This window comes from Marmota flaviventris, chromosome 6 (genome assembly GCF_047511675.1).
Source record: "Marmota flaviventris isolate mMarFla1 chromosome 6, mMarFla1.hap1, whole genome shotgun sequence".
NCBI lineage: Eukaryota > Metazoa > Chordata > Mammalia > Rodentia > Sciuridae > Marmota > Marmota flaviventris.
Genome location: NC_092503.1, coordinates 107,622,908 through 107,647,007, shown reverse-complemented (window position 1 = coordinate 107,647,007; position 24,100 = coordinate 107,622,908). Strand labels below are relative to the sequence as shown.

Below are 24,100 nucleotides of genomic sequence, written 5' to 3'. Positions count from 1 at the left end.
AATCATCTTCCATAATTCCCAGATGTATAAGTGTGTTTCTATATGTTTTTTTTTAAAAAAAGAGAGAGAGAATTTTAAAATTTTTATTGTTTAGTTTTCGGCGGACACAACATCTTTATTTGTATGTAGTGCTGAGGATCGAACCCAGCGCTGCATGCATGCCAGGCAAGCGCGCTACCGCTTGAGCCACATCCCCAGCCCGAGTGTCTATATTTTAAGATATTTATAAACCTCCATTTAACTGTTATTCTACTTATATTATTACTACATGTAAAATTTAAAATGTCCATTAAATATTTATTGGGAAAACAAAGTGGTTAAATGTAACTCAGAATGCTGCCTCTGTTATCCTTCAGTTTTTAGGTGAATAACTATATTAATTTGTTATAGCTGGAATCCCTGGCCTGTCTTTCATAGCTGTAACACCAAGGGCACTTTTGTTTAGTAAATAGAATGCATGGGAGAGAACATTTAAAAATGCAAACAAATTGCCAACTTGCTTTATAAGCCTCTGCCCTGTCCCTAGCACTCCCAACCTTGGTCCACTCCCCATTTCCTTACCATATTGAAATTGTATAGTATCACCAGTCCTGCATTAAAACAATGACTTTATTATCAACCAGATCTAAGTTTTCTTATCATGACTGAAAGTTAAACACTGCCAAGTTTATCCTAGAATACCAGGTTGCTAAAATTGAATTCTACTACTGCTAACAGAGAATAAAAGACAAGAACATCTGTTTTTACTGTAAGTTTAGGGAATCTCATCACAACAGGTTTTCATTAGCATTGTGCCTATTGTTAATACACTTCCATTAATTAAAATAATGTAAAAGCCAATTTTAATTTTAACACAAAAAAGGATCCACTAAATAAAAATATAATTTGGGCTGCTACGATTTTTGTATATTGCATTCTTTTTTAAAGGAAAAAGTTTTTAATCCAAACCTCAACTCAATCACTATTACGGTATAAACTAAAATTTAAGGTATGAATTATTTGGGAAAATACAATTAAGATTCTTGCTCTCTCAGTTTTTAAATGAAACTTTTAAAAAAGCTCTTTTAATCTATATTCTCTTTCTCTATTCCCATAGAGTCCTGTGGAGTGTCAGGTTGGGTGAGTGTATGAATTGTTGGTCCTGGAATAAGATTCTTATCAGCTCCTTCCATCAGAGAGTCCCACTGATCAAAGTCTTTTTCAAGTCCTACAAAATATAAATGTTAATAAACATATTAAACATTTGTGAGCACTGAACAGTACAGCACCTCTAGGTGGCACTGTAGAATTATACATTATGCAAATTGCACAGTGACCTTAGTGGCAAGGTGTTCCATGTCAGCTACCCCAGGGCTTCATCAGCTACAAGAAGTTGAGAGGTAGGAGTGAGGCACCCTTCTTTCCATCAGTATCTCCAAGAGGCAAGTCTCTCCCAGACTTTATGGAGAAACTAACTCTTAACAAGTAGATTTGCTTTCTATGATAAATAGAATGCAAAGCAGCAAAGCTTTCTCAAATTTTTGCTTTCAAATTGATTTACTGCTTTGTTTAATTGTAAAGAAATAGTTAAAACTAGACTGTTAAATAACACAGGGTTATCGGAGAACATCAGTTTAGGAAATAAGATTCATTTCTTACCTAAATACTTTTGTAAGAATGCTAATGAAGCTTTGTCGGTGAGATCAATAGCAACCTCTGAATCTATATGTCCTTTTAATTTGAATATGTGTCCAATTACTTTACCGGCTGCAAAAGTGAAGTCAGCAAAATTATGATGAACCGAACCCCTAAAAGAGAAATGAGAAATTTACACCACATGTATTTGATAAAATTACTTTTGTAGTTAGGGTGCAAGAAAGATCCTGGCCCCATTACCTTGTTTACTGAAAGTCAAGGAAAGAAAACTTGCAATCTGATCTTCTTACATGTATTCCTGGGTCACAAGCTATTCATTTAGGGACCCTAAAGTATAGTCCTCTCCAGCTAGAAAAAAAAAAAAGAATCCTAGTGTGTTGATTTTAGAAGAAATGATTCCCACTTTTTAATACTTCCGATTTCAGTAAATGGAATGTGCTAGGTATTGAAAGGCCTTGAAGTCAGAGCCTGTCCCTCACACCCAATACTTATATGTATATGTTCTTTTTTTTTTAAAGAGAGAGAGAGAGAGATTTTTTAAAAAATATTTATTTTTTAGTTTTCGGCGGACACAACATCTTTCTTTGTACGTGGTGCTGAGGATCGAACCCGGGCCGCACGCATGCCAGGCGAGCGCGCCACCACTTGAGCCACATCCCCAGCCCAATATGTGTATGTTCTTTGCCAAAATATTCCAGAGTTAACCCTTTTTATCTATTAAATGATAACAATGACAAAGATCTGCCCCAGTATTGGTCTACATTCATCAACAGTCTAACATCTAATAGAAGGCTCCCCTCTTTTTTTGATACTTGGTGACTCTCTTGCACCTCTGTTCATTTCCTTGACATCTCACCTTCATTTCTGACTTGATTCTTCTTCCATCTAAGTGTAGGCATTCCTCCAGATTCTATTATTGTACCAGTTCCTTTCTCATTTTGCAGCATCTTATATTCCAAAGGTTTCTTCTACAATAGCAGGCAAATTCTGTACATTTCTAATTTGTGGCCAGATGTCTCTACTTAGACTTTCAACTTGGCGGGAAATTCCAAGGCTAAAGCACAACCTCAGACCAGTCTCCCCCACTGCAACTCTTTCTCCTCTCTTTACCGGTTCCAAGAAGCAAAGCATCATTCTTTTAGCCACCTAAGCTCAAAGCACAGCAGCTGTCTCCCTCTCCCTCTTCCCCACATTCCAGCTGAAACTTGAGTGTCAGAAACATTAAGAAGATAAATACAGACAGGGTCATGAGAGAGCTGAGAGCAGAAGCCTGGATGAAGGGGGAGATGGCCTGAGAAGAGAAAAATAGGGAGTGGGATGAATGATTCAGGATACTAGAAAGAGAAGCTCATGGCAGATGGGTGAGAAAGACTGGGACTGCAGAGGCTGTGTGTGCTGTGAGCTGAAGCACTGTCAGTGCAGTGGTGGGGGCTTAGGAAACTAGATTGCAAGCATTGAAGAGTGTATAGAAGTGCATGAAATATTAAATGCAAGCTATTCTTTAAGATTTCTTGAAAGAAAAAGGGAAGAAAAAAACATGAGAACCGAGAAGGAAATAAGTTTGAGTGAGGGATAGGTGATCTGTAGCATGTTTCAGAACTAGATTGCACATACAAATAAACTAACTTGAAGCCTTTACCTGAAATACCCAGACCCTTCCTTAAATCTATCTAAACTCTTTCAATGATACAAGATCAAATTTGAGTGCCATCCCTTCTAAGAACACTTTCAGTTGGAAAAGACTCCTCCATTTTCTGATTCCATAGTGGCTATTGCCCATACTCTAGTAGTTCCCCCTCTGTCCAAGGGAGGTACACGAAATCACAGGTAATACAGAACCTACACATAATGTTTTTTCCTATATATCCATGCCTATGATAAAGTTTATAAATTAGGTACAGTAAGATATTAGCAATAACAAGGCTGGGGTTGTAGCTTGTGGTAGAGCACTTGCCTAGCGTGTGTGAGGCACTGGGTTTGATCCTCAGCACCTCATAAAAAAAAATAAGGTGAAAAAAACCATAATATTTTAAAAAGATATTAGTAATAACAATAACATAGAACAATTTTAATAATATACTATAATAAAAATGATATGAATGTGATCTCAAAATATCTTATTGAACCATATTTCAACACAAGCACTATGATACTGTGACACTCTTAGTGCGGAGATGGCACTAAGTGACTAACAAGTGGGTAGCATATATAGTGTGGAGACACTGGACAAAGGGATGGTTCATGTCCCAGGCAGCATGCAGCAATGGTACAAGATTTCATTATGCTACTGAGCATGGCACACACTTAAAACTGATGAATTGCTGATTTCTGTAATTTTTCTCATTAATGTTTCCCTACTATGGGTAACTAAAACTATAGAAAACAAAAGTATAGAAATGAAAATTGCAGATGGGGGCAGGAACTACTCTACATGAATCCTTCCTGCTCTTTTTCCTAAATAAACTGGGGTTCAAAATCCTATTTGGAGTTCTTTCTCATATTCATGATGAAAGCATAATGCTAACCCTCAAGGGCAACTTGTTAAAGCTCCAAGGAATTAATAATCTCCGATTCTTTCCCAACAGGTCAGCACGGTAGAAGATCTGACTTTTTCTTTAGGAGTTCCTAGCCTGGCAATAAGTATAGAATACTTTGTTCCTGCATCCCACCTCCAAAATGTTTTTAGATAAAAGGTGTTCATAGCCTAATGCAAATTTAAATTACTGGTACTTACACTATATATGTTAACACTACTGAAAGTATTTTCATTTTAAAAAGAGTAAATGTAATTAGAAACTGAGATCATCTAACATGCTCCTTATTGAAAGTTTAAATAACTGATTTAACATTACTGTAATGGTCACAAAATAGTGTCTGTTGACATTTGTCCAAGTTCCCAGTTTCTGTTTTAGATGGAGTACGTTACTAATACTCACTTGATTGTAATCATTTTTCTTTCTTTATCAGGTAGGTAGAATTTTGTCATTTTTTTGATGTCATTAGGAGACTGGAATTGTTCCGAGTTGATAAAGAAGAGGGGCTGAGGAACTTTGGAATACATATCATCACTCACTGGATACATCCATGGATCAAGGGCAATGCCACACCTGCAGATATTTGTTAACAGTGATGAAGAAAGGCTAGTTACACACTGGCCAACATATAGGGCTTCCTAACACACCAAATGTATTATGGGTTATCTTGCTGGGTATAATAGCTATTATACTTCTGTGTGAAAAAGGGATATCACTAGTTTTATAAGGTAGCAGAATTGCATTACATAATCATTTTCTGTAGGAGGTGTTTAGGAATTGCAACCTATGAAAAGACATTTCCTTAAGACTTTTATTGTTCAATTTTGTTACATTGTTTTCAAAATAAATTTTAAAAATAAGTAGTAATTTCATCAAAACTGTGAGGTGTCTCAAAAGTACAATAAATGAACCAATTCATCTGTGTTTCCAGAGCTTCAGGGCACTTCATAGTGTATTTATTATACCTGGTCCAGAGGAACAAATGAATTCATTGCTTCACCTGAAGAATTGTCTGGGAGTTACAGAATGATGTCGGAAGCATATCATTTAAAATGTCACTAACTTTTCTTTTTACAAGTAAGTTTATACTATGTTTCCTGACCTTTTGAAAAACCCTTCTGATTGCTCAGTGGATAAAAGAAGAAATTGAAATAGATTTTAAGCAATTTCAGGTTAAATTTCACAAATGATCCTGCCTACTTTCCATATGGTTGGTTCTATGTGATCTCACCAGTCTGGAATTAAGCAGTTCAATAAAGAAAATATTTTTGCAAATTAGAAAACTGGGTGGGGTCTGGTCCTGACTCCTACACAAATAACTGTGTGCTTTTACATCCAGCTATACCTTAAAGATAGAGGGAGAAAAACTAATTTTAAAAAACCCTGCTTATTAGAAAAGTCTAGAAATAGTATAAGATGGCAATATTATTATCACAATTATCATGTGAGAAGAGATGTGTCCAAAGATAAATTTCCAAGTGAAAACATTAAGCTCTTGAGCAGATAAATAAGAATGACGGGTGGAAGTTTACAGGGGTGGGGAGTTTTTAATAGCAGGAGAAGAAAATGGTTTCCACTTAGGAAAATTTATATAGAGTGTCTGATGGAGGCAAAGAGATTGACTTATAAACCTGGAAACATCCCTTCTTCACAAAGACTTCAACAAAAACATTATATCTCACATGTGTTCTTATTCCCACTCTTCTAATAATTTACTCATCTCTTGCTTTGTCTTATTTTCTTACCTGAATCTCTGGTCTTCGCTAAGAGTTTGAATAACTGTTGCTCCACCAAAAGAGTGTCCAATTACTGCTATTTTATTCCTATCGATGGAGCCCTATGTGAAAAAGCATAATAAACATGTATAACTATCACACATGGTGTTAGAAGAATAGATTACATGATCTTGTCAATCATACAGTCATTACTCATTTCACAGGCAATGAGTAAGTACTTGATTTCCTACAAAATATAATGTACACATATACATACATATACATATATCATGTCTTAGATGTGTGTATATATGTGTATATAAATAATTTGTAAGAATTCAGAAGTACTTCATGGTCTTCCTAGTCACCCACACTTGAAACTTCAACATCAGTGCTGATTTCCGCCTCTCCCCAGCCCATGTTTATTGGTTTAGTCATTCCTTGAGCATTGCTGAGTACCTCCTACATGCCAGGCAGTGCAACCTCATTTTCAATGAATTCACAGTCTATCAGGGAAGGAAGTGCTACAGATGCCTGATGCAATACAATATGCCAAGGGGCTCATCTGATAGACAGCTAACCCAAACAGGGACAGGCTCTGGGGACCACATACCCTTGTTGGAGGGCATGATGTCTGACTAGAGTATTAACAATGAGGAAGGAGTTAGTTGCGGGGAAGGGTATGTCAGGCCAAGAGGTCAACATGTACAAAGGCCTGAATATTGGAGAGAGAGAGGCTGCTTGAAAGACTGCAAACTCTTCATTGACCTGGAGGACAGATCCTCATCTTATCCTGAAACTAAACTCCTTTTAGTTCCCCTGCTTCCTGCACTCCACCCTACCCTACCCCTGAACACTTTTGAGTCTTTGCTTATGCTGTCCACTCTGTCTGATATTCTTCTACTCGCTCCCTAAATTGTGTCCAAAACTTTTAATCAACTTTTCAAGTTCAAGTTCAAGAACATGTAGGAGCAGTCCAAGAAATTATAATAATTCCCCTGGAGGTATTAAGTTGATCTATATGAAGATGCCATTTTTGTGGATGAAAACTGACCCTTGGTCATTTCATTTGTAGTTGAACCTAATACACTCTTCATTGCTGTACTACTTTGCCTGTATTTTTAAATGTTTTTTTGTTTGATTTTGTTTTTAATAACTCTTTATCCTGCAATATAGCTGAAAATCAGACAACATCAACAATAAAGGACAATGGGTCAAGGTAGGGACATGGCTTTTTTAAAGCTCACCTTCAGTTGTTGCACATCAAACCCTAAATTTAACACGTCCTTCACTGGCGTTCCATTAGCAATGTCAAGAATCACATTGAGAGCCTCGGAACATTCTTTTGCTCTCTGCTGCACCTAATAGGATTAATAGAAGAAAGAAATGATAAAGTAAAAGATTTTAACATTTATCTTAAAGTTTGTATAGCGGTTGCATTTGGGAAAATAGTTGGTTTGTTATAAACTGGAAACATCTGAGTGATTAATGATTAGAGTGCAGGCTGACATGGGGACATGGTTATCAGCTTCACAGGGAAGTATAGCTTAGTTCAAATCCTGGCTCTGTGCTTAGGTGCTGTGTAACTTCAGATGATTTACTTAACCTCCCTGGGCTTCCACTGATTATATAACAATGTTTACATCAATAAAATGTGGGTGAACTTCAATGCCATACCATATGTAAAATGCCAACAACAAAGAAACAATAAATATGCTTTATTTCACTTAATTGTCCCAACAGCTCTGTAAGATAGACACTGCTATTATAACTCACTGTTTTGTAACAGATAAAATGCGGAAGCAAAAGAGATGAACTTGTCCTGGTTCAGCCCACAGCAAAGTGATGAAGCTAGTAGAGTTCAACTTTCAAATGTAGGAAGTTGGATTATGAAGACTGTACTCTTAGCACTGTTATATACTGCCTCTCTGAAGTCTTTTTTTTTCCTATTGCCTGCAGGAGTGGGGGATCTATTAGTTTATTTCCTATCACTTTTGAGATTCTAAAATTATAAGTTTCAATACCAGAGAACTCTGCCAGACAGACTTGCGTTTACTTTTACTGTGAACCAGACATTTTGTTAAGGAAATCTTACTACTTGGATATCTTCTGATAGATCTTTTGGTAATGGGAAGTAGGAGAGCCAGGAGCATAGTTTGCCATGTGTAAAATTAAATTAACAAATGTCATTGTTTTTTACATACATGCTTTAGGCCACCAGAACACCTCTCTTCTCATGGCAAAGTACCTGCTGTTTTCGAAAAGTCTCCTCCTCTCCTTGTTCCAGGGTTTTAAAGTAGAGCCAAGACCTGTTCCTTGTTTCTGCAGCAGACTGGTCCTCGAAATAGTAAGTTGCAGACGCAGAGCCATCTCTATAACACAAACATAACTGATTTTACTCCTTCCTCATCTGATCCATGTTCCTCAACTCCATCCTTGACTCAACTTTCTTCTGATTTTTTTAACTTGTTTTTCCTCTTCTATTATACTTTATTTTTTTTAATTAAAGAGGACCCCAAGGAAGCTCTAGGAAATGGATCTTATTGCTCCTTGTCAAGTCACATGTAAAAACACCTTATTCAGTCTTCACAATACTTGTTTTTTTAAGCCTTGACAATCTAACTCAGCCCCCTTTCCCCCAACCTCATCATGTAATCATAGTTGAAAATCTCATCAACAAGTTTTTCAGCTTGTATGATAAAAGCATAATTATGGGCATCAACTTTCTCTGTATTTGACTAAAGACCCCAGCCATACCACGATACCTACCTGTGTTCTACAGCAGCTACTATAAATCCATGAGATGCCAGGTCAATGCCAATAGCAGAATAAACCGTCCTTAAAACAAAAAGAGAGAAGTATTGCAACTACGAGGCATGATGACAGTCTGGTTCTGCTAAGACAACCAGAAACAGAACAGGGAGGCCAGTGCCCTGGAGGTAGAATGCAAAGCTTTGGTTCACCAAGGGAGCAACCTTAACCCTTAGGGGCTATTTGACAATGCCGGAGGTATTATCGTTATTACAACTGGGAGAAGGGCACTAAGGGCATCTAGTAAGTAGAGAGACACAGCTAAACATCTTAAGATACACAGAACAACTCTTTAAAAACAAAAAAATTATTTGGCCCCCAAATGTCAATAACATTGAGCTTGAGAAACCCTGGCACAGTGATTACAAATGTTGCCTTTGAGATTTTGGGGTTTTTAAAATCTTGACTTTGCCACTAATCAGCTATCTGATATTTTGGTTAATTGCTGCAAAATTGGGGCTAAGAATAAACCCTTACCTCAAGGACAGCTGTACAGTTTGGACAAGATGATGTACAAAGGAAGGCAGTTAAGAGAAAGCAACCTCAATCTGACCACTGAGTTTAAATCCTGGTTCTTCCATTTAGTAGCTGGGTACCTTGGATAGGGCACTTATCTTTTCTCCACCTTATCCATAATAAGGTGATGCTATAACCGTGTGGTACCTCACAGGTAAGGATCAAGTGAATTGTTAGGTCTTCAGTCCTTATAACCCTATCTGAAGCAGGTTAAATACTTAACACTTGCTAGCTGTTACTGAAATGATTGGACTGGGTGGAGGGATTAAAAACCATAGCCCTTATACCCTCCTCTGTGTCTTCATTCTGCACTATCTTTTTCTCACATCCTGCGTTCAACAGGAAATGCCCATAGAAAGTAAAAAGTGGTGTCTAGGAACAATATCTTCCAATGCTGAAGATAGAGGACCTTTGTAGGATGAGAAATGGCCCTCTACAGGGATCAGCAGACTTTCTGTTAAAGACCAGAGAGCAAATATTTCTAGCTTTGTGGGCCATACTGTGTTCGTCACAGCTACACAACTCTGCTGTTGTTGCACAAAAGATTCACAGTGTGAAAACTGAATGGGCATGGCCACTTTCCAATCAAAGCTTATTACAGAAATGGTGGCAGGCTGGATTTGGCACTAAGATTTCATTTTGCCAGGCACCAGTAGAAATCAAATAACTAACCAGACTACAGTTAAAGTGTTAAAGATAATTCTTTATTGAAGATGCTACCCAACTTCATTTCAGTCAAAAATCACCTTTTATTCTCTGAAAGTCTTAAAATCCTCCAAGGTAGGAGAAGGAGAGGCAGTTGAGAAGACAGAAGAAGAAAGTTTGAGAGGGTATAGTTGCCATTAAAATGTGCCCCTCAGATGTCATGCTGTGGTCTTAAAGACCCCATTCAGCTCCTGCTCCTCTAGATCCATCACCATGTTCAAAAGCAAGCTAAGCTGTGAGACACTCCCAGTGATCTGCACAGATTGGGTACTAACATAGGCTCATTTCTTTGAGACTGAAAATCTTGACAAGCAACTTCAGGTCAAGCATTCCTTCTGTGGGCCTGGTGCATACTTTCTTAGAACTCTACTACAATCAGAGACTTCTGTTATCTAATCCTTCTTCCTTCCTCCTTCTCCTTTCCAGGTGTCCCATGATGAAGGCTTTCCCCATCTTTCCTTCGAACCTGCACAGGTATTTTTCTTTCTTTCAAATATCTTTCGCAGCTAATCCAATCTTTGTTTCTTGGAAGGTATGAACTAACACAGGATAATTTCAAAAGAGTATAAATAATTAAAATGTCTAATGGCAAAAGTGTAACATCCTCTCTTCTCTGTTATGAGGCTAGTCTCCATGAACTGGAAGGAGAGAAAGTACTACTTGACAAGATAGAGCTAGGACCCATCAGCACACCACAGCCAATTCTTGAGGAAGCCCAGTACCCCAGGACAAGAGCCAGTATGACATTCTAAAATCTGTTGTTCCTTTTTTGGGAAAAAAAAAAACCTATTCAGTCATAGATAGCTAGAGGATAAAGCTGTCCAATCTCTCAAACATTACCTAAATGCTCCAAGACCATGAGAAAAGATAATAAGCGGGTATTTTTCACCAGTCCTCAGAGGAGAATTCCAGTTTGCAGGAATTATTATTGAACCTAGACAACAATAGGAAATTAGTTAGTATTTTCTCTGACTTGAATGTTGCTAGTTAACTTAACTTACATCTCCTTAGCATAAAATCTGGAAGCATGGAATTTATGTTTTTATGGCTTAATAGTGAACTTATTAAAAAGTCAGCTACTGGTTACTCACCAACCAAATACCTGCATTGTATGCTCTTTTCTCACATGGTACTATCATTAGCTATCAGTTCTCGCTGCCAGCTCTGAACTTAAGGTTAGAGATTTTCCTACACAGGTGTATTCAGCAGGCTGCTACTTATTACTATTTTGATGTTTGAGACAATGTCAAAGGGAATGTTCTAAAACCAAACCATGCAGTAAACTCAGGAGCATTACACTGAAAACCAGAATCTAAGAATCAGAGACTCCTATCATTTTAATTTGTCATGATCCAGTGAAGGATGGTGAGACCACAGACTTCATACTTAAAGGCGGCTTTGGATACACCTCTGCCATCCACCAGCTATTGGCCTCTGGCAAGTTACTGACTTTCTGAGCTTCAGACTCCTCTCCTGTGAAGTGGAGGAAATGATAACTACCTCAGAGAGGTTTTGAGAGAGTTTTATTTAATTAATATAATTGAGAACCTATCCACTCATACAGTAAGGGGCTCAAAAACATGGAAAATATTTTCCTCCATTCCTTCACAACTGTCAGGCAATAATAATTGTGACCATATTTTTTGTTTCATTTTTTCCCTCATCTATAAAATGAAGTTGTGGTCATGAAAACTGAATGTGATGATCGCTATGGAAGTGATTTATAAATTATTCACAATAAAGATGTATAATATGATATTCTCATCATTTCTACATTAGATTGGTTTTTTAAAAAATTCTAAGTTTAAAATTCATTCTAGAACTTGTAGGTGGTTTTGAGGGAGAAATTTGAAGACATAGTTAACATTGACCCAATGGTGGTATCTGGTCAGATAAGTGAGGAAAGTCTGTGTTAGCACAATCTAGACACATTAAATCATGAATGAACATCCATTATTAGTGAGAGGCTGGTTCCTTATAGGTAGGTAATGGGAAGAGAGCAAAGTCTCTTCATTTGTGAAAAGTAAGAAATTTGTTTTTTTGTTTTGTTTTGTTTTGTTTTGTTTTGATCTGGATAGTTACAGTGGCTTCTACTTTCTTTCTCATTCAGCCTGGAAGAGCAAATGGGGCAATGGTCCTAAGCCAACCTGCTACTGTCACTATATTCTTGCCTGCCCGGTGGGCCTCTAAGAGGAAAAACCAAGGACCAGCCACAGAAAGATGGTAGGTCAGTCTGACCCTCTCACCTACTCCCATCAAATTCAGAATGGACAAATGAGAACCCTAGATTCTCTTAGGCTCCTCAGAAATACTGTCCTTGTCACCTTAGGAGATGTTTAGATTGGAGAAAATTTACTTTGGTCTGAACTATCTGAAATTCTTATTGTTTCTAAGGGTTTCTCATATTCTAGAGCCAACAGAGTAGGAGCAATGGAAATCTTACCATATAAAAACTTTAAAATTTTGCTCATATGCCCATGTGTTCCAATAAATTTACTAAGACCCAAAAAATATTCTTTGTTTGGGATCCAAAGGGTCTCATAGTGATCATAATCTTGAGATGGATAATACAAACGCAAGAAGGTGCTCTGTTAAGGAGAGAAATTAATACATTTTTAGTCAAGTTGCTTCTCAAAACTATTCCAATAGCTATTTTGCATATTTTATTAATGGAGACCCAGATACCTTTGTTGTTCATAATGAGGTCTGGACAACTTTTAAAACTTCTGTGGTGATTGAACAAAATTAGTACGGAGAAGAAAAATAACAATATGCTTTCTGAGTGGGAAAGGGAAATGAGCAGACTTGCTTCAGCTATTGAGTGTGGGGAGAATTCATATGCAATTAATCAGATGTCATCAAAGAGATAGGGAATGACTGAATTAGCAAAGGCTTCAGATGAAGCAATATAAGTGGCAATATGAGTCATTCTCAGGTGAGGGCAATGCCAAGTTTTAACACCTGCTAGTGGATCTTGACAGTAGTTAATGTTAGAATATAAGGATAATTTGTATTAATCCAAGCATTACCTTATTGGTATAATCAAACATCAAGTCTGTGCAACCAACAGAGTAAGATCCACTTCCTTTGGGCATTTTAGTATGTTCAAAGCTTACAGCAGCCATCAGCATTTGTATTTGATCAGTCCATCCTGAAAAACAAGCCCATGTTACCTCATTTATCATCCATTACACACCTCAGGTCTTATTATGCAAGGAGCTCCAAGGGAATCGAGTTCCTTCCCATTGTTTCTGGCCTCTCTCATTTCTTAAACTAATTGAGACCCTGTTGTATGCAGAGCACCATGTAGGGGTTTTGAAGAATAAAATCATGGAGGTAGACATGGTCTTCCCCCAAGATGCTTGGGACTATCACTTCCTAATACAGCTTGCTGTCACCCTGCTTCTGTCTAGAGTATATTAAAGATGACTTCACAAATCTGTTTTTTTCTAATCATGAACTTTATCTCACATTCAGATTTGCACTTATAACTTCTCATTGGGCATCTCTGTCTAATGCCATAGTCCAAGGTGAACTAAATAGCCATCTCCCAAACCACACAGCCCACACAACAGAATTCCCTATCACATGCATAGATAGAGAGAGAAACCTGGAAACATCTTACTCTTCTAGCTCTTTTTTACCAACCCCCATATCCATCTCAAGACTCAATTCTAACATTTGGTTTTAACTTAGAATCATATCCCCAGTGTATCCCTGACCTTGTCACCTGTCTCACTAATTCCCTATCTCTTGATCAAGCAGTTGCCATCTCTCTGAACTGTCCTATGCAACTTGGACCTTGACCCCTTCGAAGACATCCCTTACCCAGCTCCTAGAATGATTCAATGCACGAATCTCACCAGGCAATTCTTAAAATCTGTAGTGGCTCCCTGTCATCATGTGGTATTTTCTTAAAGGGGGTATGTCTGGGGTCCTTTTGGAAAGCAGTTTGTAGGAGATATTTAAATGGGCACATGCCCTGCTAAGCAAATGCACTGTGACTTTAAGCACAAATATGGCCCTCTTTCTAGTTTACTGGGGTTGAAATATGTTGAGTTCACAGGCATACAAGTTAAATCCCAAGTTCCTGTAAGAAAAATCCTTTATGCTCAAACCCACTGCCTCTTCCCCTGAAGTAATCCCCTTCCTTGTGTCTTAGCACACTGAGGTATTGGTGTCTCTGTAACTTCACAAATGCTACTATGACCTGTGCTTGAAATCCACTTGGCACCTTCAGAAATCATGCTTTCCTTGATCCACCCCCCCAACAGACTTAATCTTTTTCATTCTCAGTATCACTGATTCTAATATATACATATGTATGTATGTATACATAGAGTAACATAATGTGAATATATACATACAATTCTTCCTTTCACAATGTACTGGAGTTATGTATCTGCACACTGTCTCCCACAGTAAGACAGCGATCTCCACATCTTTGTAAAAACCTTTGACCTTAATGCCCTTTCTGGCACATAGTGAGCACTCAATAAATATTCGTCAAAATGAGATGAACTAAACTGGTCTCTTGCTCTTCTTTCAAACCGGTCAAATATACTCTTTACCCACCCACTCCTGAAATTCCTTTTCTCTCTCTGGTGCCAAAACCCTTCTATACACCTGAAGCTTCACCTGTTCTCCTTTCTGAACTGCAGTCAAATCCATGTTTCAAGATGTTAGGTCCAAATATCAGTATACCAAACTCTCACTTTGCTAGATACACTTGGCCTGCTCACTCCTTCTCCTTTATGGGACTGTGAGAGTTGAATCCTCTGCTGGGCAGATTCTCTTGTGTTTTCCATCACACTCTGCCTCTGCCAGTATGTTAGGTATTACACCAGCATCAATATCATTGCTCAGGAAGGCTTTTAGTCATAGGACCAAACCTATTTACATCCTGCACACTGGTGACTCATGTGTAAAGCACCTGCCAGTGATGAAGGCCACCTATTGAAATACATGACTCCCTACTCAAAGCTGATCCACAGACCGGCATCATTGGCACTTCTTGGAGCTTGGAACTGCACATTCCCAGACTTTACCTAATACTACTAAAACATAAAAGGCTCACTAAAGTTTAAGAAACTCTGTGCTAAGGTACCAGGTCACCTGGCTAGACACACAGGTCAGCAATGTATGGTCAATGACAGGAGGTAGTTCCAAGGAAGACACTGGGTGAACACACTCTGGGTATGAGATCCAGGTGACCCTATTTCAGATTCCAGGTGTATTTCCTACAAGGTATTCTTCTCTGGCATAGGCAACTTATTGCCCTGTTTGATCTTTATTAATAAAATGGGGATGAAAGCACTTATCTAGCCTGGAGGACAAGTGCAGTGGCAGTATAGGTCAAGTACGTAGCAGAGAACTTGACCTGTAACAGGCACTCAACTGCTATTAATTCTCCACTTCCCAGATTCAAATTAAGCCAAATTCATGATGAAATCCTTAGAGGAGTTTAGAAGATTTAAACTGGAGCACCTCACTTTCCCATTGGGAAGATTAAAAACTCAAGGTATTACTAGAGTTTTTTTTTTTTTTTTTTTTTTTTAACTTTACCTATAGGTGAACACTACAGGGTTTGTTCATCAAAAGGCTCTTCCTCTCCCATTCAAAACTTTCTACCGAGCCATGTTTCATGGTACAATAGGGAAACATCATGTTCAGATTACAGTGGGGAAAGGCACATCTGTCTGTCCTTCTGTGATAAGCAGCCTGTGAACTTCTGTGTCCCCACCCACAGGCAGTTATGGCATGGCTATACTGGGTTGGGAAGAGGGGTTCCGGCTCTTACAGTTCAGTGAGGAACCTCAGAGAACCACGGCTGCCTTGGAGACACTACCTCTGGAAGTCATTCTAGAGCGTTTGGAGGGCTCCAACCCACATACTGAATCTCCTCCCTTGTGGGATCTCAATTCCCCCACGCCCTGGTGACCTTCCAATAACCTAGGCTGCCCTGGTTGTTCAAAACATGATCTGCCTCAAAACCTCCTCACCCAGTATTCAGGAGCCACAGGTCAAGGTGAGGCTATAGGTCTGCCAATTGCAAGACACCTGACTCCTGAGAGGGTCACAGGACATGTCCAACTGACCCAGGTTTTGGTACAGGTTTCCAGGGTCCTATGGCTTACCAGGGTGGCTACAGAAAAGGCTCAGTGGCCTGCAGTTCAAAGGTCAAGCCACCAACAGGAGTCAGCACAAAGGAAGGGAGGAAGATTTGTCAGATGAGATGTCACTTTTAGATAATGTAGTTTGTGGTTCAGAATTTATAAATATCTCTTCATAATTTTGTTCAACTTTATTTTAACATTGGAACCTATAGGGCACTCTTAATCTTATTACATAATTTTGGTGGTGTTCATTTATCAAATATTCCTGATATTAAGTCCTAGAGATGAACTGTACACCTTCTAGGAACATAAGCTTCTCTTCTATGGCTTTATGACCTCTATTAGCAAATCACATATCTCATAATTATTTATAAACACTTTACCTGCATATTTATACTGTGTATTCATTTAATAAAAATTATAAAGAACCATCTATTATTTAAAATTTTGCTTTATAAGCTATAATATTTTAAAATATTTATTAATTCATTTTTGAGTATTTAGGATGAGAAGGGCACAGGGCTCAAGGCTATGACTACAAAGATAAATGAAGTAATGTTACTGTCCCCAAGTTTCTACTAGTCCAGTGACAGATTTTCATGACTTTTAAACATAAGGGAATGGGGGTGGGGAATGTCTTGAATTTATCACCCTGTGTCAATAAAGAGTCTATGGTGTAAATGTCCCCTAGATGATAATTTGCCTGTGATGTAAAATGTTTCCTATTTTCAGTCCATGGAATTTCAATTGGATTTCAGATGTCTTGACTACAAGCTCTTTGTCTTAGTCATCAGTGCATCCTGATGCTTAACCTGCTGATAAGTGTTGAGGGATGAATGGCCCTTTGAGAGATATTCAATTTCCTATGCAAACATAGATATAAGATACAGTCCCTCTCCTACAAGGCATTTATCTCTCCAATTTTGAAGTAGGGCAAAAATTTATCTTGATGACAGAGAGTTATGAAATCCTTTTTGTAAATGTTATGGTAAGAATTCACCCATCAAGCCTGCACAACTAGATCTGGGGTGACCACATCCATTCAGGTGTGCAGATAGTGTAACAACACTCACAATCTGCCGACTGTTCTCCACAGGAGACCAGAGAGAGATGTTCATGCATTACAACCCTTTAGAATGAGCAGGAATTCAGAAAGCTCCGTAAACAATCTCTTTGCCTTAAAGGGCCTTCTTGGTGACGTGAGATGAACCTGTCTAGAGATGGCTGTCCCACTTGAGCCACTCTTTCTGGACTTGTCCAAACCTTCCTGACCTCTCCTTCCCTTCTTACCACAGGTGAGAAAGCAAGTCACCACATCCATTCTCCTCTGGCCTGTCTTGATACCTACTTGTCCCCCACTTCTCCCTACTCTTTGGTAGAAACGATCAATACCCTATGGATCCCAAGACCCTAAAATGTCATCTTCTCTCCCCACCCTCCACTATAGACCAGGACTATATCTGTTGACCAAGACACCTATATCTGCCTCTTTCCACCTTCATGGAAGCAGATTTTTAGACTGCCTTGGAGGGAATTCCAAGGCAGTTGTGTTACCCTGCCTGGGTGATAAAGGCTGCAAGGGAGAGAAGGGGTAGCACTGAGGGAGTTCTCTACCATCACTGTAACCTGAGATTCCAGTGAAATGTCTCATCCTGGTTCCATTCTCCAGTCACTCTCTCAGTTTCAGTCATAAAGAAGAAAATATGAGGCCTTCATACTATCCTGGGAGAATTGAGGGCCCCCACAAGTATTTCCTGATAAAACTTGCTTAGAAGCCCAAATGTGCTACATCTCTGAGTCACCTGGGTGTTTGGAAATAGGTCAGTTGTTCAGGCCCTTCAACAAATAGACCTCTTACCTGCTGATTTAATAAACCCAGTGGGATTTAGTTGTTGCCAGTCAAAAGGATGAACCAGTACAAGGCAGCTGCAGAGGCAGAAAAGTACATGCAATTTGGGTGGTGCCATCTTGGGAGCTGAGCAGCGGTTTCAGCTTAACCTCTTCAAACAGAAAATTAAAAGAAAAAAGAACATGCAATGAAGAGGACTTAAAGAAGCTGACAAGTCGGGGAGGCTGGGCTATTAGCAATATTTGGAAAAAAATGGGACATGCATTTTCTGAGCTGGGTCTTAGGTAGGTTCTAGGATGGCAAAATTCTTGATCCTGTTGGGTGATAGAGCACAAAAATAATAGTGTTAGATCATTATATTAGGTTTTTGGTCATGAATTCTCTATTTTTAAAAATATTTTTAAGTTATTGATGGACCTTTATTTTCATTCATTTGTATGTGGTGCTAAGAATCGAATCCAGTGCCTCAGGTATGCTAGGCAAACATGCTACTACTGAGCCACAAACCCAGCCCACAAGTTCTCTAATTTTATAAGACTCTAGTTTGGTTATAAAGAAGAACATCAAAATATAGTAATTATAACAGCCATATATCATCTTCTTAATATCCACAGGCACATCCAGCATATAGTATACAGTTAACAGTTTTTACTAATGTTCCCATCATAATTATACTACTACTGCTGGGGTTAATTTTGGTGCTAATGATGCATTAGTTTTTTCACGGATTTTATACACCTACTACACTGTAAGCTTCTGAAAAACACAGGTGAGTTCTTATTTGTGTCTCCAGGACTCAACAGAAGTCCGGGCATCAATTGATGTTTCAGGAATGCTTCTTGAGTCATTGAATGAAACAATGGACTTCTGGACTAGGGGGTAATAATAAATCACATCACAATCAGACTGTATGCTAACATCCTATCAGCAAAAGCTGTATTGCATTTGTGTATTACTTTTCCCTTTATAATCTGTCCCTTCAATTTTGGGGGATGATGGCAATGGCCCAAGTCACTACCATCTCTCAATATGAATTCTGGCAATATCTTTAACTTGTCTTCTTTCTTAACTCTTGTTCACAGTCTATCCTCAATATTGTGGCCAGAGTGGCATGTTACTCCTTTGCTCAAAACTCCCAAATGACTCCATATGTCACCAAGCAAAGCATCATATAAGGCAGTCCTGCCTCTATTCCCTCTTGCACACTTGCTGCAACCATAGTGGCCTCCTTGTCACTCACCAAACATGCCAGGCATTCTGAGCTCCCCATCCCCATCTCAGGGTCTTGGCATGTGTTATTTCTCATAGGAAGGCTCTTCCCCTTGACATGCAAATGACATCCTCTCACTTCCAGGGTTTTGCTTCAGTGTTACCTTTACACAGAGTACCTTTTCCTGCTCTGTTTAAAATTGCAATCCAAACTTCATCTCCCCATTAATAATATGCTCTAGTTCCCTCCCTTCTTCATTTTCTCCAATGTTTATCACAAACTATCATGCTCTTGACATTATTTGTTAAGTGTTTATAATTTTTCCATTAAAGAGTAAGCTCTATGAATATAGGAATTTGTTATTGTTTTCCCCCTGCTGTATTACCAAGACTTAGAATAGTGCCTAGGACCCAGTAGGAGCTCAATAAATGCTTGCTGCATGAATAAATCTTGAATTTTAGTAGTTTCTGAAATGTGGTTACTAATACTAACTGAGCTAAGTTTCATGGTCTATGTGACTTATAGGTCCCGCTGTATTGAGATGCTAACTAGTTGACAGAGTTGTTTTTGTAAAAGATACCATACAGATATGTGGCATGACAATTTGTGCTCTCAAATATCTCTGTGTTTCCCTACACATCCTGGCCTCCCCTGTGATTGAACTGGGGCAACAGTCTCAGAATGCAACTAATTCTCAAGTAATGGAAATATGAACAGAAGGGTTTTGAGTCACCTGAAAGCCAGTGAGTCTTCTTCATCTGTTCCTTTGCCCACTCAGAGACCAGATGCTGATAAATGGGGGTCTTGAGGTAGAGGAAGCCTAGATTCCTAATCACTGGATAAGGAAGAGTCCCTGTCACTCCAAAGGAATATTTCAGGGTCAGGAAATAAACGTTTTTTTGTGTTCAGTCACTGAAATTTCCAGGTTGCTATTACATGAACATGATGATTGCACAGCATGGCCTATCCTAACACCAGACCTCAGACATTGAATCAAAGGGTATTTATTAAACAAATACTACATACACAACAATTGTGGTAAATACTAAAGAATTTAACATAATGCTTGCCCTAAAAGAGCTAATAATTGGATTTCAGAAATAAGACTAGCAGATACAATACAGGAAGTCATGAAATTACAGAGTCACTGGGCGGGGGGGGGGGGGCGGTGGTACTAGAGATTGAACTCAAGGGCATTCAACCACTGAACCACATCCCCAGCCCTATTTTGTATTTTATTTAGAGACAGGGTGGTGGGGGATTAGTATCACTGAGCTGCTTATCACTCGCTTTTGCTGAAGCTGGCTTTGAATCCACAATCCTCCTGCCTCAGTCTCCCATGCCACTAGTATTACAGGCATGCGCCACCATGCCCAGCTTACAGAGTCATTTGACAATTTTTAAATGATATGGTACAAATTCAGAGGACAACAAGAATTCAGAAAGAAAGATTTCAGAAGAGATGGGGCTACAGTGAGATCAACTGTTATCATAGGAAGTAAAATAATTCTGGATAGATTGCTGGGGAAATTGTCAATGAAGCTCTAAGCTTCTCAGGCTACTTTGCAGAGTCATTGTATTTTTTTATTCAATATCTTTTTTATTTTTATTTTTTTTGGTCAGAAAAAAGTAAGCACAGTGCAACTCTTTAAAATTATTTATAACTTTGGTTGATTCTATTTTGTCTTATTTCAGCATTATACTTAATTTCATTATAAGGTTAATACATGATTTAAAAAATCCAAATGTGACAGGATAAAGTGAGTCAAAAAACTGAGTTGTCCCTTCACTAATAATTACTTGCTGACAGATTTTTTCCCCAGATGTATTATTATGCTTGAGTACATGCACACACACAAAACACACACGTGAACATGAAAATACATAGATATACATAAATACACATAGTTTTAAAAATTTTGTTTATAAAACTTCATGTTATATGTCCAATTTTTCCCTTTGATAGAATGTAATAGATATCTTTTCATTTTTAATTTGTTGTGCAATTTTGAAATAACAGGAGAAGTTACTCAAAGAAGTTCTCACCAAATGAATAATGATATTAGCAAGATTTGGAGGCCCATTGTGTGTCCAGCATTTTGTACAATCCCTGGCACAAAGTATTCTATTTAATTATTATCATAACAATCAAGAAAAGATGTTAACTCTTCCCTATTCCTCTTGCCCTGAGGAAGTCAGGGCAAGGAGAATTTAGTTGACTTGTTCAAATCACACAGGTGGGAGTGCTGGAGACCAGGCTTGTACCCAGAATGTCTCAGTTCCTGTTTTTTAAACTAAAACATACCAATTTGAGTTGTATCTGTTTTTCATTTGCTCTAAAACTGTAATCTATTAAAATGAATACACAAAACAACCATTTAAATGATGCTGTGGTGTTTAAATGATGCTGCTTCCTCTACCAAGAGGATGACTTAAAGAGTTGGACATTGTTCTCTGAAGAGATGAGAATCTGTCTCCTTGTTTCCACCTGGTGTTATATTCAGGGAGCAGCATGCTGAGACTCTGGGAAACTGCAGAGGACTGAGTACAAATCCAGAGGAAAAGCTAGTGGGTTTTCCAAATAAACATCAGGCTATTTGTTAACCTGAAGCCTGGCTATTTGCTTACCAGCTCCCATGACTAACCCTCCATTACACTGTCATGACTAAGCTTTTCATCAGATCACATTACCCATAGGAAGCATTTATAGGAACATGAGTAGAGGGCTTTATAAAATTCCATCCCTGATGGTTTTAGCCTGTGACTAAATAAGAGGAAGGCCATTGAGCTCATCTGGAAGATCAATGAGGATAAAAAAGAACAAAGAGAAAGACAAAGTAAAACATTAAAAAAGGAAATTACTATTGGTTTTTAGCAATTTACTCTAATCAAAGGCCAGCTTGCCCTCAGCTCCTTGATGTTCATTACATCTCTCCCATCAGTAATCCCAGGAAGCCTCACAGAGAGCCAACTACTGGATGGGATTCCCCGAGCCCCCCAAGCAGAACTGGAGTGCTCTGTTGTCTCCACATTTCCTACCAGACCAGTGCCGGGACCCTCACCCTGGGTCCTCAGAGTGGAGCAGTGCAGAAATAAGGCCAGGTGAGATGGCTCACAGGGTTCCAGCCTGACCTCACTCAGCTTCTTACAAAGGCTCTTGGATACCCTGATACCAGATATTCAGATATCCTCTGAAGGCTGATATAGCATCTGATACAGCCAATCCCATGTTTAAAAATGGCTGCACTGGGACAACAGGATCATTTATTTGGTTTTATCACTGTCCTATCATCATGATATCTGATCTGATCCTTAAAGTAATAATCTTCTAAATAATGTAATGATTGCCTGGCTCACTTGTATTTCCTATATTTATTTGTTCATAAATTCATTCACTCAATTTTCAGAATGTCTGTGTGCTAGTCACTATGTTTGGAATAAAAAGGTTTTGAAAGTCAATCCAATTTTTGCTGTCAAAATCCCCAGCAGTGAGTCCACCTGTGACTCATCCTCATGCCAAGACTGGTCTTGGCTGATGGTGAGGCAGCTGTGTTCTAGCAGTGGAAAAACCCTTATTAAAGTTTCCCTGAAGTCGGAAAGGGAAGTTTTCTCTGGACCTGGCCCCTCAAGAGCACCAAAGAAGACACTGCCCACCTTGGTGAGCAGAGGCCACCAGCAGACAGCAGCCTGCCTCTTTTTGTCTGGAAGCAGTCTGTACCTGCTTCCATTAGGGCACATGGTACTGAGTACTGCAATGCTCCCTTCATAGAATTGCTCCACCATATAGCCTGTCAGCTCTTCCATAGTCTGGAGGAAAGAGGACTTTCAATGTCCTCTAAATCAGTTCCCACGGGCAGTGGTGTACTCTGGCTCCCCAGCACCACTGATGGCCACAGTTCAGACAGGAGGGAGGCAGGGCACCCTCCATCCTCCAGTACCACCTTAAACACACTCTCTGCACGTCAGGAACCAGATTCTTCAGAATATGGTTTGTGATATCACTTCCATGTTTGAAGAGAGTGGGAATGGATAACACCTAAGGGTGAAAAGAACTTCAGAACAAACAGTTCTATTCTTAGAGTGGTAACTCTTCTTGCATTTCAATTAAAAACAACAATGAGAAAATCATTCTGCTAGAAATATACTGTTCCCTGGTTTGAGGCAACACCAGCCAGTCCTTTCTCAGCAGTTTTCCAAGTGAGACAGGTAGTTCTGGACAAATAGTTCTTCTGCCACTCAACTACTGATACCTTTTGAAACTGAGCAACTGATGTATGACAAAGGGCTAAAGAGGTAAAAGAAGTTTTTGATATTCCTTTTTTTTGTCTGCTAATTTATATTTCTTTTTCTATTTTTTTTAAATATGGAACGCTTCTAGAATTTGTGTGTTATCCTTGCCCAGAGGCCATGCTGATCTTCTCTGTATGGTTCCAATTTTAGTGTATGTCTGCCCAAGTGAGCACCAGTTTTATATTTTTCAAAAGCTGAGCAAGAACCCTTTAGATCAGGAAGAGGACCTGATGAAGCCTGTTTCTGGAAATATCAACACATGGCTCCTGATTAACATATCACAGGCATCTGAGGAGAGACTTGAGATTGGTTTTCCAATATCTCAACTTGTTGATTTGGGTTTTGTTTTGCAGGAACGCCCAAGGAAAGCAGAGAAGAAATCTGCTTTCAATTCAGACCTTGGGAATCCAAAACATGATTACTGGTTTAGTTAAGGAATTAAAAAGGCTAGATATGAGACATAAGTAGCTATCACTTATTGAACACCTACTATGTACCAGCTGTGTCCAGCTCCCTACTTCATATAGTCCCTAGTCCTTACAATGAGTAGTTAGGCAGCACCATTACCAACATACGACTGAGTTATGTGGATGATGAATTTTGGAGTCCAACAATTCTCTGAAGTGCATAAGAAAACAATCTTTATGATCTTGTTTAAATTTTAAATATATAATTCATATACAAATTGAAAAATTCTGGGTGAACATAATCCCAGAATT

General features: G+C 38.7%; 1 protein-coding gene and 1 non-coding gene across 3 annotated transcripts in view; both read right to left on the bottom strand.

The window, feature by feature from the left end:
• Positions 1-69: 69 nt before the first annotated feature.
• LOC139706033 (platelet-activating factor acetylhydrolase-like) overlaps positions 70-24,100 on the bottom strand; it is a 36,311-nt gene continuing 12,280 nt past the window's right edge. For both annotated transcript variants that reach the window (XM_071613339.1, XM_071613340.1), the window contains exons 2-12: positions 17,891-18,032; positions 12,946-13,067; positions 12,360-12,504; positions 10,757-10,850; positions 8,654-8,722; positions 8,133-8,256; positions 7,132-7,245; positions 5,915-6,006; positions 4,572-4,742; positions 1,639-1,787; positions 70-1,207 (exon numbers count right to left, since the gene is read on the bottom strand). In XM_071613339.1, coding sequence (XP_071469440.1) covers positions 1,065-1,207; positions 1,639-1,787; positions 4,572-4,742; positions 5,915-6,006; positions 7,132-7,245; positions 8,133-8,256; positions 8,654-8,722; positions 10,757-10,850; positions 12,360-12,504; positions 12,946-13,067; positions 17,891-17,999 — 1,332 coding nt within the window. In that variant the 5' untranslated portion in view covers positions 18,000-18,032 and the 3' untranslated portion in view covers positions 70-1,064. The remainder of the gene's footprint in view (positions 1,208-1,638; positions 1,788-4,571; positions 4,743-5,914; positions 6,007-7,131; positions 7,246-8,132; positions 8,257-8,653; positions 8,723-10,756; positions 10,851-12,359; positions 12,505-12,945; positions 13,068-17,890; positions 18,033-24,100) is intronic.
• LOC139706300 (U6 spliceosomal RNA) lies at positions 23,449-23,552 on the bottom strand. The gene has a single exon (XR_011707907.1). It is a non-coding gene; the product is annotated as a U6 spliceosomal RNA (small nuclear RNA).